The 19302-nt window shown below is 40.9% G+C and overlaps 1 protein-coding gene across 1 annotated transcript; it reads right to left on the bottom strand.

The window, feature by feature from the left end:
- Nucleotides 1–1131: 1131 nt before the first annotated feature.
- syt9a (synaptotagmin IXa) lies at nucleotides 1132–18202 on the bottom strand. Its single transcript, XM_061068533.1, has 8 exons — nucleotides 18055–18202; nucleotides 12449–12590; nucleotides 12128–12328; nucleotides 10981–11551; nucleotides 4518–4638; nucleotides 4250–4421; nucleotides 3895–4024; nucleotides 1132–1197 (listed from the first exon to the last, which is right to left on the bottom strand). Exons 1-8 carry the CDS (start codon nucleotides 18200–18202, stop codon nucleotides 1132–1134), a joined length of 1551 nt encoding a protein of 516 aa, XP_060924516.1.
- Nucleotides 18203–19302: the final 1100 nt, after the last annotated feature.

Genomic DNA, 19302 nt, shown 5'->3' with positions numbered 1-19302 from the left:
AAAAGGATTATGTCAAATAACAGTCACTTCCTGTTTACATGCAAAAAAGCAGCTTCAGCTCACACTGTGAATACATCCACAGCTTTCAGAAGGGTCATTCTCAACCCCACAGTTTGACTGCAACACATTTGACTGCTTCTTATCCTGTGCACACTTGAAAATAAATGGATTGCTCACCTCAAGGGGAACCACTGGGAATGTGTCTAGTTATAAAGTATTTCCAAGTTTAGTTTAGTTTAGTTTTTTAACTGCTTCAAAAACTACTTTATAGTAGTTTGTTATATGGCAGAGGTTCACATCAAAGCTGTGCCTCTAGGCATTCATTATCTGCTCACAGTCCAATCCAGTGTTTTGTCGTAACCTCTGATACACTACCTTTTCTAACTTTTTCATTTAAATGTCGATATTTTATTGTTGCACAGGTTTTCTAGTTGTTGCGTGTGTAGAATCCACAGACTGTAAACCAAAATATGAATAGAAAAATCATTGTGCAATTAAATTGTATTAAAAAAGGGAGCAGGCTAAGATCAACATTTGAGTTTTTTTTAATGGAATAATATTTATTCATAACATTTAACATATTTTACTGACAGATACTTTGTCTAGAAATCGACCTTCACTGCACATCAACTGACAGAACAACACGCTGTATTCCCAAAAGATGAAACAGAAAGAAACAACTGAGGAGGAAATATCCCATCAAACCGTGATCTCATGCACCAATTCACCACCAAATTAAAAAAGAATCAGTATGGCAGTTCAACTGGTTGTAAGTACAATGTGCAAAATACAGACTCATCATTGAAACAGGTAACAAGTAACAAGACTATGTTTAAAAAAAAGAACAGTAACTACTGTGTAAACCCAGGAATAGCAGATACTTAAAATGTCTGCATGTGAGTCTTGTTTTTCTTATTGAACATCATAGAAAAGAAAACATCCATCTTTGCGTTCATTCAACATGCAACTGATCCAACTGAACTGAACAGAGCTCGAGACGGTCTCTCTCTCGTTTCGATAGAAGTTTGTGGATGACTGCATCCTTCTTTCAGGAGCGTGTGTGTGCACCGTCCAAAGGTACAGCCGAGGCTCCGGGTTGATTCGTGCTCTCAGGTGAATTGTTATTCAAGGCTATGGAGAGGGAGGCGTCCTCAGAGAGTTACATGATCCTCCCTGGCTTCCTGTGGTCCCCTGGTACTGTAGAAAAAACAATCAACAATACCAAGAGCTTTACCATGCATGGAAATACAGGGTATATATATCACACATATATTATCACACATATTAAGATATTAATGTGCAGTCCCATCAAATAAAGCTTGACTCGAATCTCATAACATCTCATCAGTAAAGCGATGAATTGGGAAATTAAATAAACGGTAAATCCCTCCCGATTCATTTCACATCTTTGTGAAGTTAATTTATTTACGTATTCTCTCAGTTTTATTGGAATAGACTGCACCAGTGTGGCTGTTTTGTTTGCTGATTCCAAACAAGAGGATGAAAGCTTTTTTTCAGACAAAGTGGCTTACCTGGCAAACAAAGCTGTGAACAGATCTGCTCTTTGAAAACTATCAAACTGCAGCTCTCTGCAGTTTGGGAAGTGGCGTGAGGATCAAAAAAGAACAACTTTGACTGAAATAACTTGGGAAGAAGTAAATAATAAATGTAATTTCTTGAGGCACCAATGAAGATTTCAAAGTCCTACTCATCCAAATAACCCCAAAGAAACATAACAAGCTCAATATTCAGTTTTGTCCCTCCACCACTGTGTCTAAGTATTTTTTTTTTTGAAGTGCACACACTCACACAATGAAGAGCTTTTTCAGGCTGACTTCACATATCAGAGACAAAATCCTTCAACTCTTCTGCAGACTTCCTTCTCTCTGCCGTTCATATCGTGTCTATGTTTTTGTAGCTCTGTCCCTAATCCGCACTCAGTTCTCTGCAAATCACAAAAAATCTAAATTCTCTCCAACGGTAGATTTTTGACTAATTGTGTTTATTTTATTTGCCACATTAAAAATGTTAACTACCATTAGAGAGTTCAGTTGGTTTCAAATCTGGACCCATGTGTAGATGTCTGAATCACATCAGAGCGTTATCTACTTTGTCTCCCTCGGTTTCCCACTGCACTATCTAAAAAAAGGAGGCAGATCAAGAATATAAACAGTCTTGAAGACAAGAATAGAAATCATTCGTATTGACCAAGATAACTCAGGCTAAAAACTGGCCTTTTTAGATTAAAACACATTTAGTGTGGAAGACTCGTGTGCATCGCCATGGTAACTTTGGCAGAAGATTTGAGCCCACAATCAGATCGCGATATGTTCCCTCAGTGAAACACCATCACCCTCTGTGGACTTTTGTTTTGGAAGGAACCAATATTATCTCAATGGAGAAATCAGACGCACAGTGTTTCTGAATGTCTCAGGCTGACGTATAACCCGTCAATAAACCTCCCAGCAAATAGAAGATATAGATTCTTTTCTACTTCGATCTTCAGAAGTTTGCAGACAAATTCCCATTGCTGCTGAGCAAAAATCTTTTCATAGCCTCACTGTAAGAGCACTCTACTGTATCGGTGAATACTAATGAAGCCACTGTGCTGGACTGGGCAGCGGTTGGGCTTTGACACTTATTCCTTTACAGTTTCTGCAGTTTTTCATCCAGCAATCTTCATCTTTGTATTGTAAAATCGTATTTTTCTTGCACATCTTGTTTGACACAATTGATTTGCGTCTTTTAATTTCCTCTTGCTCTAGATCAGCACCCTGCCTATAGAAGCTAAAATTATACACAAATAGAATTGCACTTCACTTCTGTCCTGACTGATAATGTTCATTTCATTATACTTTGAAAAAGACTGGAACTTGCAGATGTCAAACTTCATTTCTTCACCATGTTCCCTGCAAATTAGAGTTATCAAACAAAACAAATGTGCATGCTGATTCCTTATGAATGGATACACACCAGCCACAACGTTAAAACCCCAGACATGGAAGGTGTGCAACATTGATGATCTTGTCATAGTGGCAACTGTCAATAGTAAGTTACTGAGGTTAATGTGATGGAAGCTGAGAGATTTGACAGGGGCCATATTGTGATGGTTGAACAACTGGGTCAGATCTCTGAAACATTGGGGTCTTGTGGGTTGTTTTCTATTATGCATTTGGTGAACCCATGTGTTCGATCCCACCAAAGAACTGTAGCACAAATATCTCTAAAGCTTGTTTGCTTTGAAGGCTCTCAAGGCTGCGTCACAGTTTGCTGTGTTGACCCAGACCACTCGGAGTGCCTATGATGACCTCTGTCCTTGGCAAAACTGCCCACGACGTGCTCATGAGTGTCAGAACTGGACCATGAGAGATTAAAGAAGGCGGGCTGGTCTGATGAATCATGCTTTATTTAAATCGTGCAGACAGCCGGGTGTGTGAGTTATTGACCCTGAGGAAGAGATGGCAGCAAGATGTATTATGGGAACAAGGCAACGTGGAGGTGCTATGATACTCGGGGCAATGTTACTTTCAATCGTACCATCTATATAACTTAAATATGAATGCATACCATGTACCCTCATCCCGGTTTTCCCTAGTGGACCCTTTTAGTATAGTTCACCCTGCCATGCCGTAAAAACTGCTAAGGAATTGTTGAAGGAATATGTTAAAGATGAGGATCCAGCATCTGTTGGAAGGATGGAGGCCCCACCTCCAACCTACAGGATCTGTACGACCACAGGTCACCATCAGAGGCCTTGTGATGCCTGTGCCCTTTCTGATTTGAAGCTGTGTTGCAGACACACATTTGACCTACACCATATTGGGGCTGGTACTTTTAATATTGTAGCGGATCAGTGTATGTCCGTCTCCCCCGATCACGGCAATGCCAACTCACCTCGACAAGAGGATGCCAGTGGGCGACAGGTTTCCGTGGATATGTGAGCATTTCGCCCCAGTGGTCTCGACCGAGGCTGTCTGCATCGTTCCCAACTCGACACACTCCAATCACCTCGTTATGGCCCACGCTGTAGGAGCAGGAGATAGAGAGGGGGAAGAAATGTGATCACGACCAAGCTGCATTCCAAAAATAATGCTGCATTACATCCTGAGTGAAGACAAATTTACATGAAGCTGTCAAACAATTTGTGTGATAGGAATTTCAGTCAAATCATTTCATTGTGCTTTGAAAGTAATTTATCTTTTATTTTTTTCATGCAACTGAAATGAATGAATATTTAAAGGTTCCCTACCGGTCATAGTCCATCACTGCAATCATAAGGCTGATCTGCTCTATGTTTTCTGGAGGAACATCAAAGACAATAGCCTCATTGTACACTGGATTTAAAGTGTTCCTTTTCGTCGACGTCTTCCTCTTCTTCAGTCGGCGACCATCACACATTAAAGAAACCTTCACGTACGGGTCTGTGAAAATGAGAGAAACAGAATGGGAAGTCAATAATTTCCCTTCAGGATTCCAGTGAGACCCTGTAGTTGTAGACAGTATCAGATTTTAATTACCAGATGCACCGGTGATATCCATGGCCTTCAGATTTCGAGCCTTTATCATGGTAATAGTCAATCTGCCTGCAGTTGGCAGGTAACAGAGTGAAAACATCAGATCCCCGAGGTCCACGTTATCCTGAAAGACAACACAAAACACATTACCTCTACTATAAGATTCATGTTCATGGTGTTTTACAGTTTTTTTGTCATGTATGTTCCTGTTCCATGGATATGAACATCTTGATAGGCACTCTTAATAAGACAGCCTTTATTTCTGGCTCCGCTGCTTCTCCCTGCTGCATATCAGCCGAAGGTGAAGGATAATGGCATGGCCCTCTGACACCTGGTTACAGAGCTGAAATGTGTTTCAGTTGAGGAATACTCTCCTCTGTCACATGGCTCAACTAAAAGCCTCCCACATTTCACCCAGCAGGGAGACTTCTGTTCAACTGAAGGAAAGCCAGGAGCTGACTTGTCACTTGCTCTTAAAATAGCTTCACTAAAGAGGTGAGAACCAGGAAAACACACAATCGTGTCGGGTGAACAGCTCGTACAGTAGAATCTCTAATCTGCTGAGCTACTCCTCCACTGTCCTTTCCTGATTTACACACACTTCTTTTCTCTCTATAATCATTTGTCTTGATTGCTGAGCGTGAATGTCGTCCTCTGTAATATGACACTTGTTTTTAACTGTGATCTCTATCTGTGTATGGGCCAGTGTGCGTGTGGAATAAAGCAAAGGAGGGAGAGATGTGGAGATATTGAGAAGGCAGAAAAAGAGATGTCTCTTGACATGGCTCTTTAGTTACAATCAGAGTCAAGTATTCAACAAGGCTATGGTGTAAGGCGTTAGAGTTTGCATGATAGATTACCGACAACCTTTTTGAGAATGCATTTAACGTCACAGAAGGAACCCACGGGCTTATCACGCTGCATTGTCCGTGGTCTTTGTGCACACTGGAGATACAGGTGGATAGAGAAAGATAAGTGCCATGGTTCATGTTCTCAAGAATCCCTCTCAGGCAACAAATGTCTTTTATTACCTCCTGGTCGAACGTTACGCGGCACTCTAATCGGCGGAATCACATATTACTCAAGTGACACAGAATGTATGAACGTGTGTTCTAGCACATTAAAATGCAAAAACATCAATCAGAGATAACAAAAATCTATTCCACAGCAAGCCACATGTAATAGTAATACATTATGTTTATTTTGTCTGCATTTCCATTGCTTCAAAATCATATGAAATAACACAGTCTCTCCCGTCTACTTCCAATCTGCTTCTACCGCAGAGAAAAACAAGCCAAACCTGGCAGTGAAACAACCCATATGGTCCATCCCACCAGTGATCATCACTAAATGATAATAATGGCATTTCTACCCATAAAGTGAATGAGTCTGTACAGTGAATGTGACAAATGGGTTCTGTTGCAAGATGAAGTTTACACAAAAATATCAACACTTTTGTTAATATCCATATGTCACTCAGCTCTCTTTGTTGGAGCACTGATAGAACAACTATCTCACTGTCATTTTCTGATCCTCTCATCAACAAAAACCTATTAACTCGATTGCTACCTGGTAGAGATCATAACTCCACCACGGCCCAACAGTCCCCTCAAATTAAATCAAGCTGCCCCAAAGTTGCACACACTTACAGATATCTGTCCACTTAATATGCCAGATTTTTTTCATCAAGATCCCTCAATCAGTGAAAAACACTTGATCTTACAATGTTGAAGAAAGCTAATATAATAAATATTTCTGCATCCTTCCACAAAGATTTGTTTTAATCCATCTGCTTGTGTTTCTATTAATCTTGCATATACACACATACAAACCAACCAACTGGTAGTTAGAACATTCAGTTCCTGTCATGCACATATTAGGTAAATTACACAAGTACTGACATGATTTTCAGGCATATTTTAAAATTGAATGTCATTTGGTTCACATCTTTGCCAAAGTTCTCATTAAACAATGTTGGTTTTGTTAAATGTTTATCCTGCAAAGTACAAGCTTTGTACATTCTTGTGTTTTGCGCAGGCTCCTCCCTCTAATAAACTATGCATGAAATACTGTATGCATGATCTTGTTCTTGTTCAACCAATCTGCTGACCATGGCACTGACTGCAGACATGCATGCACACTGACTGGATCAAGCACTGATCCATGTGTCTAATAACGTGTTAAGATGGTGTTAAATTGGTGAACTTTGCCTCTGAGCTCTCAGTCAAGATATAAAATGCTTACAGAGTGAGACCAGATCTACATGGACAGGGAGAACTCTGATGCTCCTCAAACTGCTCGAGTCCCACGGGTGAAGAATTCCACATTGTAATTCAATACATATATACAGTAGTACAGTATAATCTTACTGCAGTTAGTCGACAAAAATGAATGTACTAGTGCATTTTTTTCTGGGTGTGGATGTTACTTTTATCTCTCCCTTTCCTCTCCATCAACACCACATTCAAGTGAATATACTTTACACATAATCATCTTGAATAAACTATTCCATTCCTTGTTCTTTTATGTTCTCAAAACCCGGTGAGAGTGTGAATGTGGGGCACAGCTGCTGACTTTGTTGATGCCAAGTGGGGTTGTGATGTCCATAAATATGACTTGCACTGTGTAAAGGGACGAGCTTGGCCTGATTGGCCGAGAAGTCAGTCTGGTGGACTTTATAAAGATGGCTTGAGGGATCTATGTAAGTCTCCTTTGATTTCACCATTTACAGGTTACAAGAAAAAGGCACATATAACAGAGAAAGCGTGAGAGAAAGACCGAGACAGACGCGCAGGGAGCAGAAGGGTTCTGGCTGCCAGTATTTTTAGAACCCATGAGTAGGAAGATTTGTTATGATCTCCAGCTACTGTATGTGTTGCTTTGTGCTTTAAACAATGCAGTGGCTGACAAGTTGATATCTGCTGCAATCAGTAACCTGAAGAATATACAGATAGGCACCATTTTCTACAGTGAAGTTATACACATCTGAAAAAAAAACTAGAGTGCACTCAGTAAAGCCAAAAATATGCCGGAAGTACTTTGATTTATTCCTTTGGATATTGAAGAAAATTCCCAAAAATGTAATATCTTGCAATGTTAAAGAAAGGGAAAGTGCCCATATTACCTCCATCCATCAAGTTTCCCAGAACTCTGCTTTGAAAGCAACAGATTGCAAACAACACACAGGGGCAGAAACATTAAAATATAATGGGGGAGGTTAATAAATCAGAGTGTATGGATGGATACATAAACCTCAATCCAGAAGAATCACCAGCATGCACATTTGTGGTAGTGGTCATCACTGTTGCCTCACAGCGAAAAGGTTCAAACCTGTTGACCAACTGGGTCGATGCCATTCCTGTGTGTGGAATTTGCATGTTCCCCTTGTGCGTTCAGGGGTTTCCTCCCACAGTCTGGAGGCAGCTCAGGTCAGGTTACATGGTAAATTGCCAGTATGTGCGAATGTGAGTGTGACTGTTTTTTCTCTCTGTGTGTCAACAGTGTGAGAGGCTGGTGACCTGTTTAATGTGTAGAGGCCTCTCACCCAGTGTCAGCTGGAGTCGCCTCCAGCACCCACAACCCTCAAAAGACAAGCAGCCTAGCTGATGGATGGATGGACGGATGGACGAATGGACAGATGGATGGATGGACGAATGGCTGGACATTTGCATGCAAACTTTAAAGTACTTTAACATATTTCAATATCGGTGATGGATATGACAAAATTGCATAATTTCAACCAGTGTACACCATAAGAGTAGCATGGCCGACTTCTACTGCAACCTTCCTCCCTGATGCATAGAGGAAGCACTAATGTTGGCAATACATATGTATGATTATGAAAATTACCAATTTAACTATAATGTAGAATTTACAAACTGTTTATACGATCCTCAAAAGCAAAATTCCAACACTGGCAAATGCTGTGATTCCCGATAGCTTCCTGGCATTGCCAAGCCTCCCTAAAGGTAAACTGTTTCAACTTGGCTCTCTGCTTCTTTATAACTGCCAGCTTGACGGACTAGTCCCATATCTCTTTGCTTCGTTTCAGGCTGCTTCCATTATATGACGCTGCCTTGCAGCTTCCTTTTATTATTCTTCCCGGGATTGTTTGTGTTCCCTTCTCCCAGTTGGACAGAGAAATTAATTGAATCTAATGCAGAGTATCCATCTGTACTATGTGCTTTTAGTCAGGTACAACTCTATAGCTCGGTTATTTTGCATGATACAATTCATCAGTAAACAAATACATGTTATATAGCAGTTAAGCTGACCCTATAGTGAATTTTCCACATAACTTAACATTGGCTTATGACAGAATTAAATCAAGGAGCAAAATTAATTTAGTCTCAAAACCCTCAAGATTTTAAAGTGCCAAATGAGATTTGAGATCTGAGGTTTGGTGAACATAATTAAGTTGTAATACATATGATCACAAAACTGGATAACACCAACTCTAGTTTCAAAATCCTACATTTAATACAAAAGCACGATTCAAAATATCAGGCGGTGCGGAGCTCAACCCCACCCATGAACAAAAACCTCCAGTCGCATAATCAGAAAGTGACTGAATGCCATATTCACATTCTGAATCAGGTCGATGTTTTGCAACATGCAACCTTTAATTTTTTCCTTTTTTCAGGAGAAACTGAGCGTGGTGTTGATTACATTTTACGTACAAGTGATAAATATGTCGCCTTTCACATGTTTCTCTGCTTTTATAAAACTGGAGCACCCTCTGGCTGTTATAACAACATGCATTCAAAAAGGTGATACACAAAGGAGCAGTCATTCACAAGGAAAGCTTGAATGACCATGAAAATTAATGTGATGCAGAAAAACACATAATTTTCAAGGTTGTTTTTCAAGGAGTTTCTCGGCTTAATGACATTCATAACATTACTGTAGTGGTTGTATTTAGCCTGGATTGGAAGGTGGATCAGTAGGGCACATATAAGCAGGTAACTAAGGTACAAAGCTCATTAAATTGGAAAGGCTGCTGTGTAAGTCATTTACATACGCTGCACATGCAACATTGTAAACAATGTGTTGCTGAGAATTCTGAAGGCTGCAGCATTGAAAGAAAAATACTTGAGCAGTCGGACACTAACCCCACATGCTAGTCAAAAGTATGGAGGAGAGAAATTATAATCCAAGCTGAACACTGGGAACATTCATCACAGTTTACAGACCAGCTGACCCAGGCTGTTGGGGACGTTTTAGTTGCCACTTTTTTACCAAGATCCGAGCAATAACTTTTATGAGAAACTTTTTACCACAGCTATGAAAACTCATCCCATTTATATATATGAACATTTAACCCATTTACTCATATGGAACTTCAACTATGTTGTAAAATAAAACGTATTTTCCTTTAAACAGCTCTAAAGGATCTTCCTGGGATGAAATAAAATGTCGGGAGGGATCAATAGCACGGAGTCTTATCAATGCTTCTCAAACATGCCATGAAGAACAGGATCAATTTCACATTATACCTGGTTAAACTCTCGCATCCCCCCCAGATGCCTATCAATGAGAGCAATCACTGGAAGCATACACTCATAAATATTTATGAACATTGTCCATGACATAATAGACTTGTCACATATCTTTCAGATGTGTTATGTATCCAGAAATGAAAAAAGACAACCTAAGGAGTTCTAACCTGTTTGGACAATTGAAGAAAATGAAAGAGCTGGCTAAGCATATGGTAGCAATGATGTCTGCAATTGTGGATACTGTATCTAGTTTATTCTGAAATCAAAGGTTTTGGTTCGACTGATTCTCTCTCTCTCTCTCTCTCTCTCTCTCTCTCTCTCTCTCTCTCTCTCTCTCTCTCTCTCTCTCTCTTCTCTCTCATGCGCACACACACAGGCATAGGTGATTTAAATCCTATTGACCTTAGGACGTCTCCCTCTGGACTTCATTAACAGATGTTTGTAAAAGACAAGTTGTGTCAGATACAGTAAATGTGAAATGAAAATGTTTCACTGTCCTACACCTGAGTCTCTATCACGTATCCTCACAATGTGTGTCACAAAAGAAAGTACTTTTAAATATTATATATGAGTACAGATCTGTGAGAGGTATTGTCTGCAGTGGCTGGTCTGGTATTGAGCAGACACTTCATGCTTCAGTATACTCTCTATCTCACAACAGAGAGAGACAGAGCACAGTCATCAAGAGAAATCCTCTTTATCAAAGCGAGACCTGTTCACCTCACCTACCAACTCATCTTCCTCTTGTTTGTTCGGAACCCACAGCTCAGAGTATTTAAAAAGCAGAGACAGTTCTATCAGATACTTATACCGTCAATCAGGACTAAAATGTGGACCAGACATGAGGCTCTCAGGAGAGTCGCAGCAAATCTCTAATAAAAAACTTCTTGCCATTTGTGATAATATTTCAATATTTCGATAAATGTGACAAAGCAAACTTATCGTTATGAACAGAAGTGCTGACTCACCGTGGAGACATACTGGATTTCCCGGCAGAGTTTTGTCTCCCGCGGGAAATCGGCCAGATCCAGGAAGTTGTCCACAACCACTTGGCCAATAATGTCATGGCGAGAAAAGCGGTCAAAGTCATAGACACTGAAGTGCAGCTTGCGTGTAGGAAGCTCAGAGTACGCCACGGGAAACAGGAAGACCTCATCAAACACAGGGTTCAGCGTCTTGCGGTGCACCTTGGTCTGGTGTTTGGTCATACGATCGGGCAGCAGATAGATCTTAACGTAAGGATCAGAGGTACCAGAGAAGTCCTTGGCTGGCAGGTTCTCTGCTTTGTGGATCTTAACTATTAGCTGCTCCTGGTCACAGTCAAATCTGAGGATGAAGCTGAGGCGTCCACAGCCTCCTCCTCTGCAATTTACTTCATCTCCCTCAAGGGAGCGCTGTTTGTAGAGCTCGGGTTTGAGACGGCCGAGGCCCAGTCCCATTCCAGTGAGGGAGTCCTGCCTTTGGAACTGGGCCACGTTGAAGTCCGGGTTAGACAAGTTCATATGTCTACGAATCGTCCCTTGTCTGTGGGCAGAGGTAATCAACAAGACACGTCATTATACAGCAACAGGTTTAATCAGAAAGAACATATGAAGACATTCATGTCCGGATTGGACCATTTCTTGACCTTTATAGTTTACACCGATACTCTGCATCAAATTAAGAGCTACTGTCCCCGACACATGTATGTAGCCAGGCAGAGGGATAAATATTACAATGAATAATTACTTAATCTGTCACTGATCTGCAAATTATGTTTGTTTTGTTACTCATCTAAATTGAGTGTTTAAATGGCTTCACTTTTAATGTACCACCATGTAATCCCATAACCACAACTTTTCCATACAGGTAAACGTGCTGTCGTGGTCATACTGGGCTACTGCTGTAAAACGAACCTTGGCATTAAACAAGGTTTTGCAGAATCATCTAATATCAATGTTTTGGTCTGGCAATAATTTGAGTACTGATCAGGTCAAACACAAATTAATATTGGACTTGAAAGAAGGAAGTATTAAGTAAAAACTATTATAAGCTTTGTAGTAATTCTGCCTTGGCCAAGGAAATCTGAAATCTTCAACTAACCCAATTTCCGCCATTGTGCGACCAGATGGTGGAGGTTCAGTGGTCTGTCTCTGCACGCGAGGGTTAGTGTGGACCCCATTTTCCCGACTTTTAGTCTGGGCGTCCAGTGGGATGTCTGGGGACGTGTGACTGATCTTCATTACTGCCTCAGGCGTGGCCAGGACCACGGGTGGCGGGGACACCGGAGTGACCGGGGCCTCCACCGACACAACAGATGCCACAGGAGTGGGCTCCCTGGCGATGGAGCATTGTGAGGATTCACGGCGGTCGTGCGGCTGTGGGTCCAGTGCTGTGTAAACTGGCTGTCTGGGTGCATGCTGTGAGGGCAGAAGGCTCATGGTTGGGTGGAGGTGCCCATGGGTCTCCTTGGTGGTGGGTGAGAGTAGACTCTCTCTCCATGGTATCCAGCAGAGCTTCCAGGAGACGAAGAGAGAGACTCCGAACAGGGCCAAGCCACAGGCAGTCACCACCAGCGACAGCAGACTCACTGATATATCTGAGAAGGTGACATGAGACACAGGAAATAAGGATCTGACATTGGATTCACTTTGATTCCTGGTTTGTTGCAGAGCCAAGATTTGACCCCATTCACCATCTTACGCTACTTTTATACTTTTTATAGTTTGAAAACTCTTCTAAAATATTAAATCACAGTGTTATTACAGTAACACTCAGGGCCATGTGATTTGTTTGGTCATACTGGGCTGGTTATACATTCAGCTGTGGTGTCACATCAGAGGAATGTGTTGGAACAAATCACTTCTTTGGACTACCTAACAAAAGAACGTATTACTGGGACGGTAGCTTTCTTTCTCGTCTCTCCTTTTCTCTTCTATTGTTACAAAGAATCCCTCAGAAGATTAATTAGGATTAACTACAATTATTTAATTATCCTGCAGCGCCATATCTGTCCCCCAAGTGAAGTGTGCCCCACGCTGTATTTTCATTCCTTTATAGATAACAGCAGAGTAATAGTTTGTTAAAAGAAAAGCAGCATTTAATGCATGCTCATACACACTGTAAAAGCTGCTGAGCTGTTATTTTATTCACTACAATTGAAAAAGTTTGGAAAAGTTTTGGAAAGAGGACATCTCATGAGAATAAAACAAGGTTACAATATACTGTGTAGTTATATGGTTGCAACAATATTATTGTATAAATAAATGAACACAAAGTGAGTGGCTTTCAGTAGAGTGCACCATTTAAATTCAATCAAGCTGCACCAAAGTCCAAACGCTGGAAGAATTCAGTCCCCTAAACATGTTGATTTTTTTTACACCCAGTTCTATGAATTATTCTTGTAAATTAGTGAAAGTGTCTAAATAAATATATATAAACACCCTTTCAAGTGAAATTTAACAGGCTCTTCTGTGGCCCATTACCCAGCCCTTCACCAAGTTTCAAAGAATTCGTTCTGTAGTTTTTGTGTAATCCTGCAAACAGACAGACACAGAGAAAAACGGCAATGAAACATAACTCTATAGGGGAAGTAAAAATCGTAAACTAATCAGCATCAGCACTGATAGTTAGAAACCAGCTTATTTTATTTAAGTAGAAGCCAAGCTAAATAGATGTCCCGCTCTCCAAACTGTTAAGAGTCGACTTCAGTTTTACAGCTTTGCCCCTCTCTTCTGCTTAACACACCGGTGAACTGAAAGTGGCAGATAAGGGTTGAGTAAAATGAAGCTTGACATAAATGATCCATCTCATGAACCCTAAGCAGTAACAGTTAAAAAAAAGTAAAAATGCTAGGTTAACTTTTATGCACAACATAAATTGAAGTTAAGGCACCTGTGGGCAAGAGCAGCAGCAGTGTCTTCAGTGGGAGCATAAACGTTTAACAGGAGTATCACACCGCGGGCCTGAGACAGTCAAGAAAGAGTTCATGGTTTCAAAAACCCGACGGTGGATATTCCTGCGGTGCGTTTGTTTACACCAGCGCAGGGATTGCGAGTCACCGTGGAGAGGCAGGAGAGGTGTGGTGCAACAGAGTCACCAAAGGCTGTCTGAATCATCTCTGCTCTCCAGAAGTGGGTGGAAGGATTAATCAGAGAACCTGCTGCATCACGGCAGCACTGAGGTCCAAACTGGGACTTCACGCAATAAAAACAAAAAGATTTTTCAAATATTTTCTTTCTTCGCAATTGTTGTGTCAGGCTGATGAAATAATTAAAAGTATGTTTCATCAGCCTGAGATAAAACTAAGTATAAATGTTTGTCCAAGAAAAAATTTTGATTTGTACCTTTGAAAATCTTAAAACAGAACCTGAATCGGATTTATGATGTAAAATCAAATAAAAAGATTTCTGATTAGTGCAGTAAAATAATGACAAGTCAAATAGCTTTAGGATGTTAATGATTGATGATTAAATGTGCCGTATATTCAACATGTATGTGTATATATTCGAATCCCTTTTCACACCAGCTGATACACTGCATCAGTAAAGGCTTGGTTTGAGTAGCTGCAGGTCACTTTGTTAAAGATTGAGAACATTTGTAAGTTTCTCTCACTTGGTGTAATTATGTAATTACCACTAGGCTGTACCGTTACATACATCCACTGGATGGAGAAACAATTGCTTTGCTGTTAGCAGATAATGAAAATAAGGTAGGAGCATTATAAATATGGACCAGCCCATGTGGTAGCCATCGGGACCAAAGGGCACAGGTCTTTATATCCATCACTTACTCAGTAAATTACGTGTTATTAGAGCTGCTGATGTATCATGAAAATCATACGTTGACTTGATGCTGCTTTCAAGTGGATCTCAATAATGATGATTATAGTAATAAAAATCAGATGCCTATATATATTGACAGCATTACTGGGCCCCTCTGAACCGGCTGTTAACTGACTGCTAACCTTTCATTACTGGAACTGATGAGGGAGAAACAGTCGCCATTCTGTGCAAAAATGCGTTAAATCAGTATGATAAAGTGTTTTAGTCTTAAATATTCGGGATCAAATTTTGTTCTAAAAATAAATTTGGAAAGCAGCCACTCGCTTTGTCAAACTCAGATAATTAAAACATCACAGTTCTGAAAGATGTGATGCGATGCAGTTAATTCAGCTTAGATCAGACTTTTTTTAATGAAATCACATCATTGACCTTTCATAAAAATGTTGCTGCTTGTGTTATATACTGACTGTTTTTAATGAGGCAACAAAACATGTGTGTATTTTGAGGCAGCTGAATATGTTTTACTATAATGGTAATCTGCATGTGCCGGAGTGAACTGTTGCCCAGCAACAACTGTTGTAGGAGAAGCTGGTTTGAAGGTGGGAGGACAGACAATGTAGGTGAAGATTATCCTGTTTTATTTGTAGAAAACCATGTCCACTGATGTTTTATACATGTTCATCTACTGAACCACCTCTTTAATTATTTCATTTGCTGTTCAGTATATTTTCAGCTACAAGCCTCTGCTTAATGTTTTGTGTCTAATACTGTGCTGATTGACTTCCATCCAGCTGCTGCACTGTTTACTTTCATTTGTTGTTTTGAAATATCTTCTGAGGTAAAACAAGTCCAGGCTCCTTCACAGTGTTGTTTCACCAGCATCGGCTTTATCCTCCTGACCATGGCTGCACCTCATCCTCTGCAAGGGCAGTGATATGTGCTGACAGTGCAACATGCTATTAGGGGCCTATAGGATTAAAACAACTGGCAAAATAAAGGTAATTAGTGTATAATTAGTGCAATTACTTAATAATTGTAATGGGTAACATTATGCCATTTTGTTTTTTGAGATGGCAATAATTACTCTTCTTGACTAACCTATCATTGTTTAGCAGATTGTTGCTCTATGAGCCAAAACTCCTTGATTAGAAAAGAATGTGGATATGGTTCAAAGAAGAATTTCTCATAATGAACATCAAAACAATAATCCTTAAATACACATTTCCTGATGAACTTCTTTCTTTCTTTGTTTTAAGCTTTTAAGCCTGTTGTGTATCTTTGTTGTGACAGCTTGACTTAATGAAGAGCTTTGACTATTACGCGAAACCATCAGTGGCTCGAAGAAACAGCAGCAGTAGCCGATATTAAGTATTTGGACTGTGTTTATTACTGCAGCAATAACACATTTGCAAATATGGTTAAATAGTAACAGTTTGATGCTACAGTCTAAATATGCATGGTTTTACTTGGCAATGCACAGGATTGCTTTGGAACAGAATATAAGTATTTGGATTGTTACATAAAGACAATATTATCATCATGTGCTGTGAAGCTGTGTTGCTATCAAGAGAGCGAGCACAGTAACAGACAAACTGTCCTTTCTGCTCTGAGATTCTGTGATAACCAGACTATGTGTGATTTGGGAGAATAATCTGGAGAGACTGAGGGACTTGCGATCTGAGGACACTGAGCCCACAGTCAACTTGGCAGGAGGCCTGAGCGCTGCCTGGTGGAGAGGACAGACATCTGGAAGGATCCAGAGACTGCATCACTAGAGGCTGGACCACATGTAGAGTACAGGACTTTCAAAGGATCTGTAGTGTAGGTGGCAAGTAAAGTGCTGAAAAAGCTAAACATGGAACTACCTACGTACTGAGAGGTTGTTATTCATCTTAAATAGAACTAGTGCAAACTGTGAGTACAATTAATATCAGTACAAATTACAGAACAGAGGGGGGGTGTGGCTCAAGAGGTAGAGTGGGTTGTCCACTACCCAGAGAGTCTGCAGTTCAATAGCTGTCATCCCCCAATGTTGGGCAACATACTGAGCCCCAAACTGACCCTGACAGCTGTGCCGGCAGTATATGATTGATATCTATGACAGATAAAGCATCCAGCACCCATTATACAGCTATAACTGGGTGGAAAACAATGGGAAACAATTAGATTTCCTCTGTCCACAAGCAATATCATCAATTTTGTCAGCGCTATTCAGTCATCTGTCATCCAGATTTGAGGTCTGGCCAAGACATAATCCAGCAAATAATTGGTCGGTTTATATGTATAACCTTAAAGGCAAGCCATCCTAGCAGCTATAACCTCACTACAGCACTGTAATAATCCCACTTTTGAAACCGATCGAGTGCAATGGAAGTAACAAGACAGGATCGGCCTCTGTGATGAATGAGGGGGGGCGAGAAGAGAGCTGTGAGATTAGGGAACAGAATGAGGGAAGAGGATGGATGGGAAAGGAGTGGAAATTCAAAAAAAGGGCTTTCATGAGGTGAATACTGATTTTCAGTAACGTAAACTAATGGGAGTGAATCGTGCAGGAATGTGGAGTAGTGCAGTTACTGTGCTTTCTCAAGTGGTCATACACACACACACACACACACACACACACACACACACACACACAACCAACTACACATGATATTCAGATAGAGATGATGTTGATGAACAGTGGCCACATTTCTTCCTCAGACTGAATGTGCAAAGGTCTTCTTTATGCATATAGCAAATGTTTAAAGCAGCAGCATGTGCAGGCTGTACTGGCGCATAGTGAGATGAAGAATTAAATCTAGGGTAAACTTCAAAGGCAGTAGGATACAGTAAGTGTGCCACCATAGTAATACCGGCACAAGCTGAACTCATGCGGGAAAGAATTATAAAACAATTATTTGATACGGTGTATCATTATGTGACTATACCATATCATTGCCTGTACATGATGTTAAGAATGAATTTGAGATCACATATTTAGACCCATGCATTATGGATGCAATACTATAATTGGCTATGAGATTTAAAATGTTAGACACTCAAAAAGGCTGTTGTAAGGTGTATTGATATAATTTAATTTGATGATTAGTGAGCAAATTAAATGTAAAATAAAAATCCGCTTGTGAGTGTGAAAACGAATCAAATCGAAACCTCCTCTCCACATATTGGATTTTTGACGCAGAATGTTCAATGAAAAAAAAGTCAAATGCCCGTTCACTTCATTCAGTCCAATACGACCATCTGCCAGAATCACGCGCTCGTGACCATGCCCCTCACCTGAATCCGTGTAGCGTGGCCGGGCGAGGTCTCGGAAATAGTAGATAAAATTCAGGCAGTTCTCGTTCTGCACTTCCCCCTTCGAGCAAAGATCTGACAGGAGTTCAAGCGCCTTTTGACAAATCTCGTCATCTCTGTCTCCAGGCATTTCCCACCAGCATCCTTATAAACGGAGGGTCTCTTTAGGCACCACCACTCCACTCCACTCCACTCCGCCCGGCTGACAATCACCTACACTCCACGCTGCTTAGCGAGTCATCCAGAGGGGCACGCCTACCCGCACGATGGAACCGTCGTGTGTTAGAAAGAGCGGAAAAAAAGACACTAGTCCAAGTTATCCCGAGGGCAGGTGCTCCTCCTCGCATGGGGACACAGGAGGAGTTTTACGCATCACTCAGTGGACGGTCCTCCGAGCTGCTGCTCCGGATCAAAGCCACCGGTTGAATCCACTGCGGCGCCGCGCGCTGTCCGAGGTGCTGAAATGTGTGCGCACCTCGGAGACACGAGGCTGCTGCTTCTGTAGCGTGATGTCTTCACGGCTTCAAGCGGCAACAAGCTCAGGAAAAGTTCAGCAGGATTTTCTCATAAATGAAGGAAGAACTGTATCTGGTAGCAGCACTACCTGTAGCCGGCGATCACTCCTCTGCCGATGCGAATCTGGTGTGGTTTTACGTGCCCGCAAGTGGCCAATCAGAGGATGGCATGGTGTTCTCCCCCTTGTGTGAATCAAGGAATTGTATTTATTTTTAAAAATGCAACAAGGATTATATCACAAAAGCCCGTCGTGTATGCTTATCTTGCATTTGTGAGTTTTGTATAAATAAGCTTAAAGTAGCACAGCCAGTTAAACCAGTGTCACCCTCCAATGGTCTTTTTGTGGGTGAGCTCTTGCCAAGACAGCCGCAGCTATGGACTCATCTGCAGTGACACCCAGGATTTGTGTTGCCATTTAACATTATAAATTAGAAACACATGCACGCACATACAGAGAGGGTGTTTATTTGTCTTCCTGTCTTTATTTTTCTATTGTCCGTAATCGTTTCTGTAGTGCTCTGGGCATAATTATAATCAACACCACCTCCATATATTTCTCATGGGACAATCAATTTCAATACTTTAGAGTCTGCCTTGTTTTGCTGCCATTCTTTCTATAGAGTAGTCTTTCCAAAGGCCCCACAGTCAATTTCACATTCATTGAGTTCATTTCAGTGATTGACAGCCAGTAATTACGTCCAAATTGGAGTGGAA

Source organism: Limanda limanda, chromosome 3, assembly GCF_963576545.1.
Source record: "Limanda limanda chromosome 3, fLimLim1.1, whole genome shotgun sequence".
Taxonomy (NCBI): domain Eukaryota; kingdom Metazoa; phylum Chordata; class Actinopteri; order Pleuronectiformes; family Pleuronectidae; genus Limanda; species Limanda limanda.
The sequence above is the reverse complement of the archived record's forward strand: the minus strand, read 5'-3'. Positions and strand labels throughout refer to the sequence as shown.

Bases quoted from the DNA above. Each gene is read 5' to 3' on its own strand.
- syt9a (XM_061068533.1), bottom strand. From the start codon at position 18,202: ATGCCTGGAGACAGAGATGACGAGATTTGTCAAAAGGCGCTTGAACTC. The intron at 12,591-18,054 runs GTGAGGGGCATG...TCACCTTCTCAG, and splicing joins GCCACGCTACACGGATTCAG to ATATATCAGTGAGTCTGCTG. The intron at 4,639-10,980 runs GTGAGTCAGCAC...GTTGTCTTTCAG, and splicing joins AAATCCAGTATGTCTCCACG to GATAACGTGGACCTCGGGGA.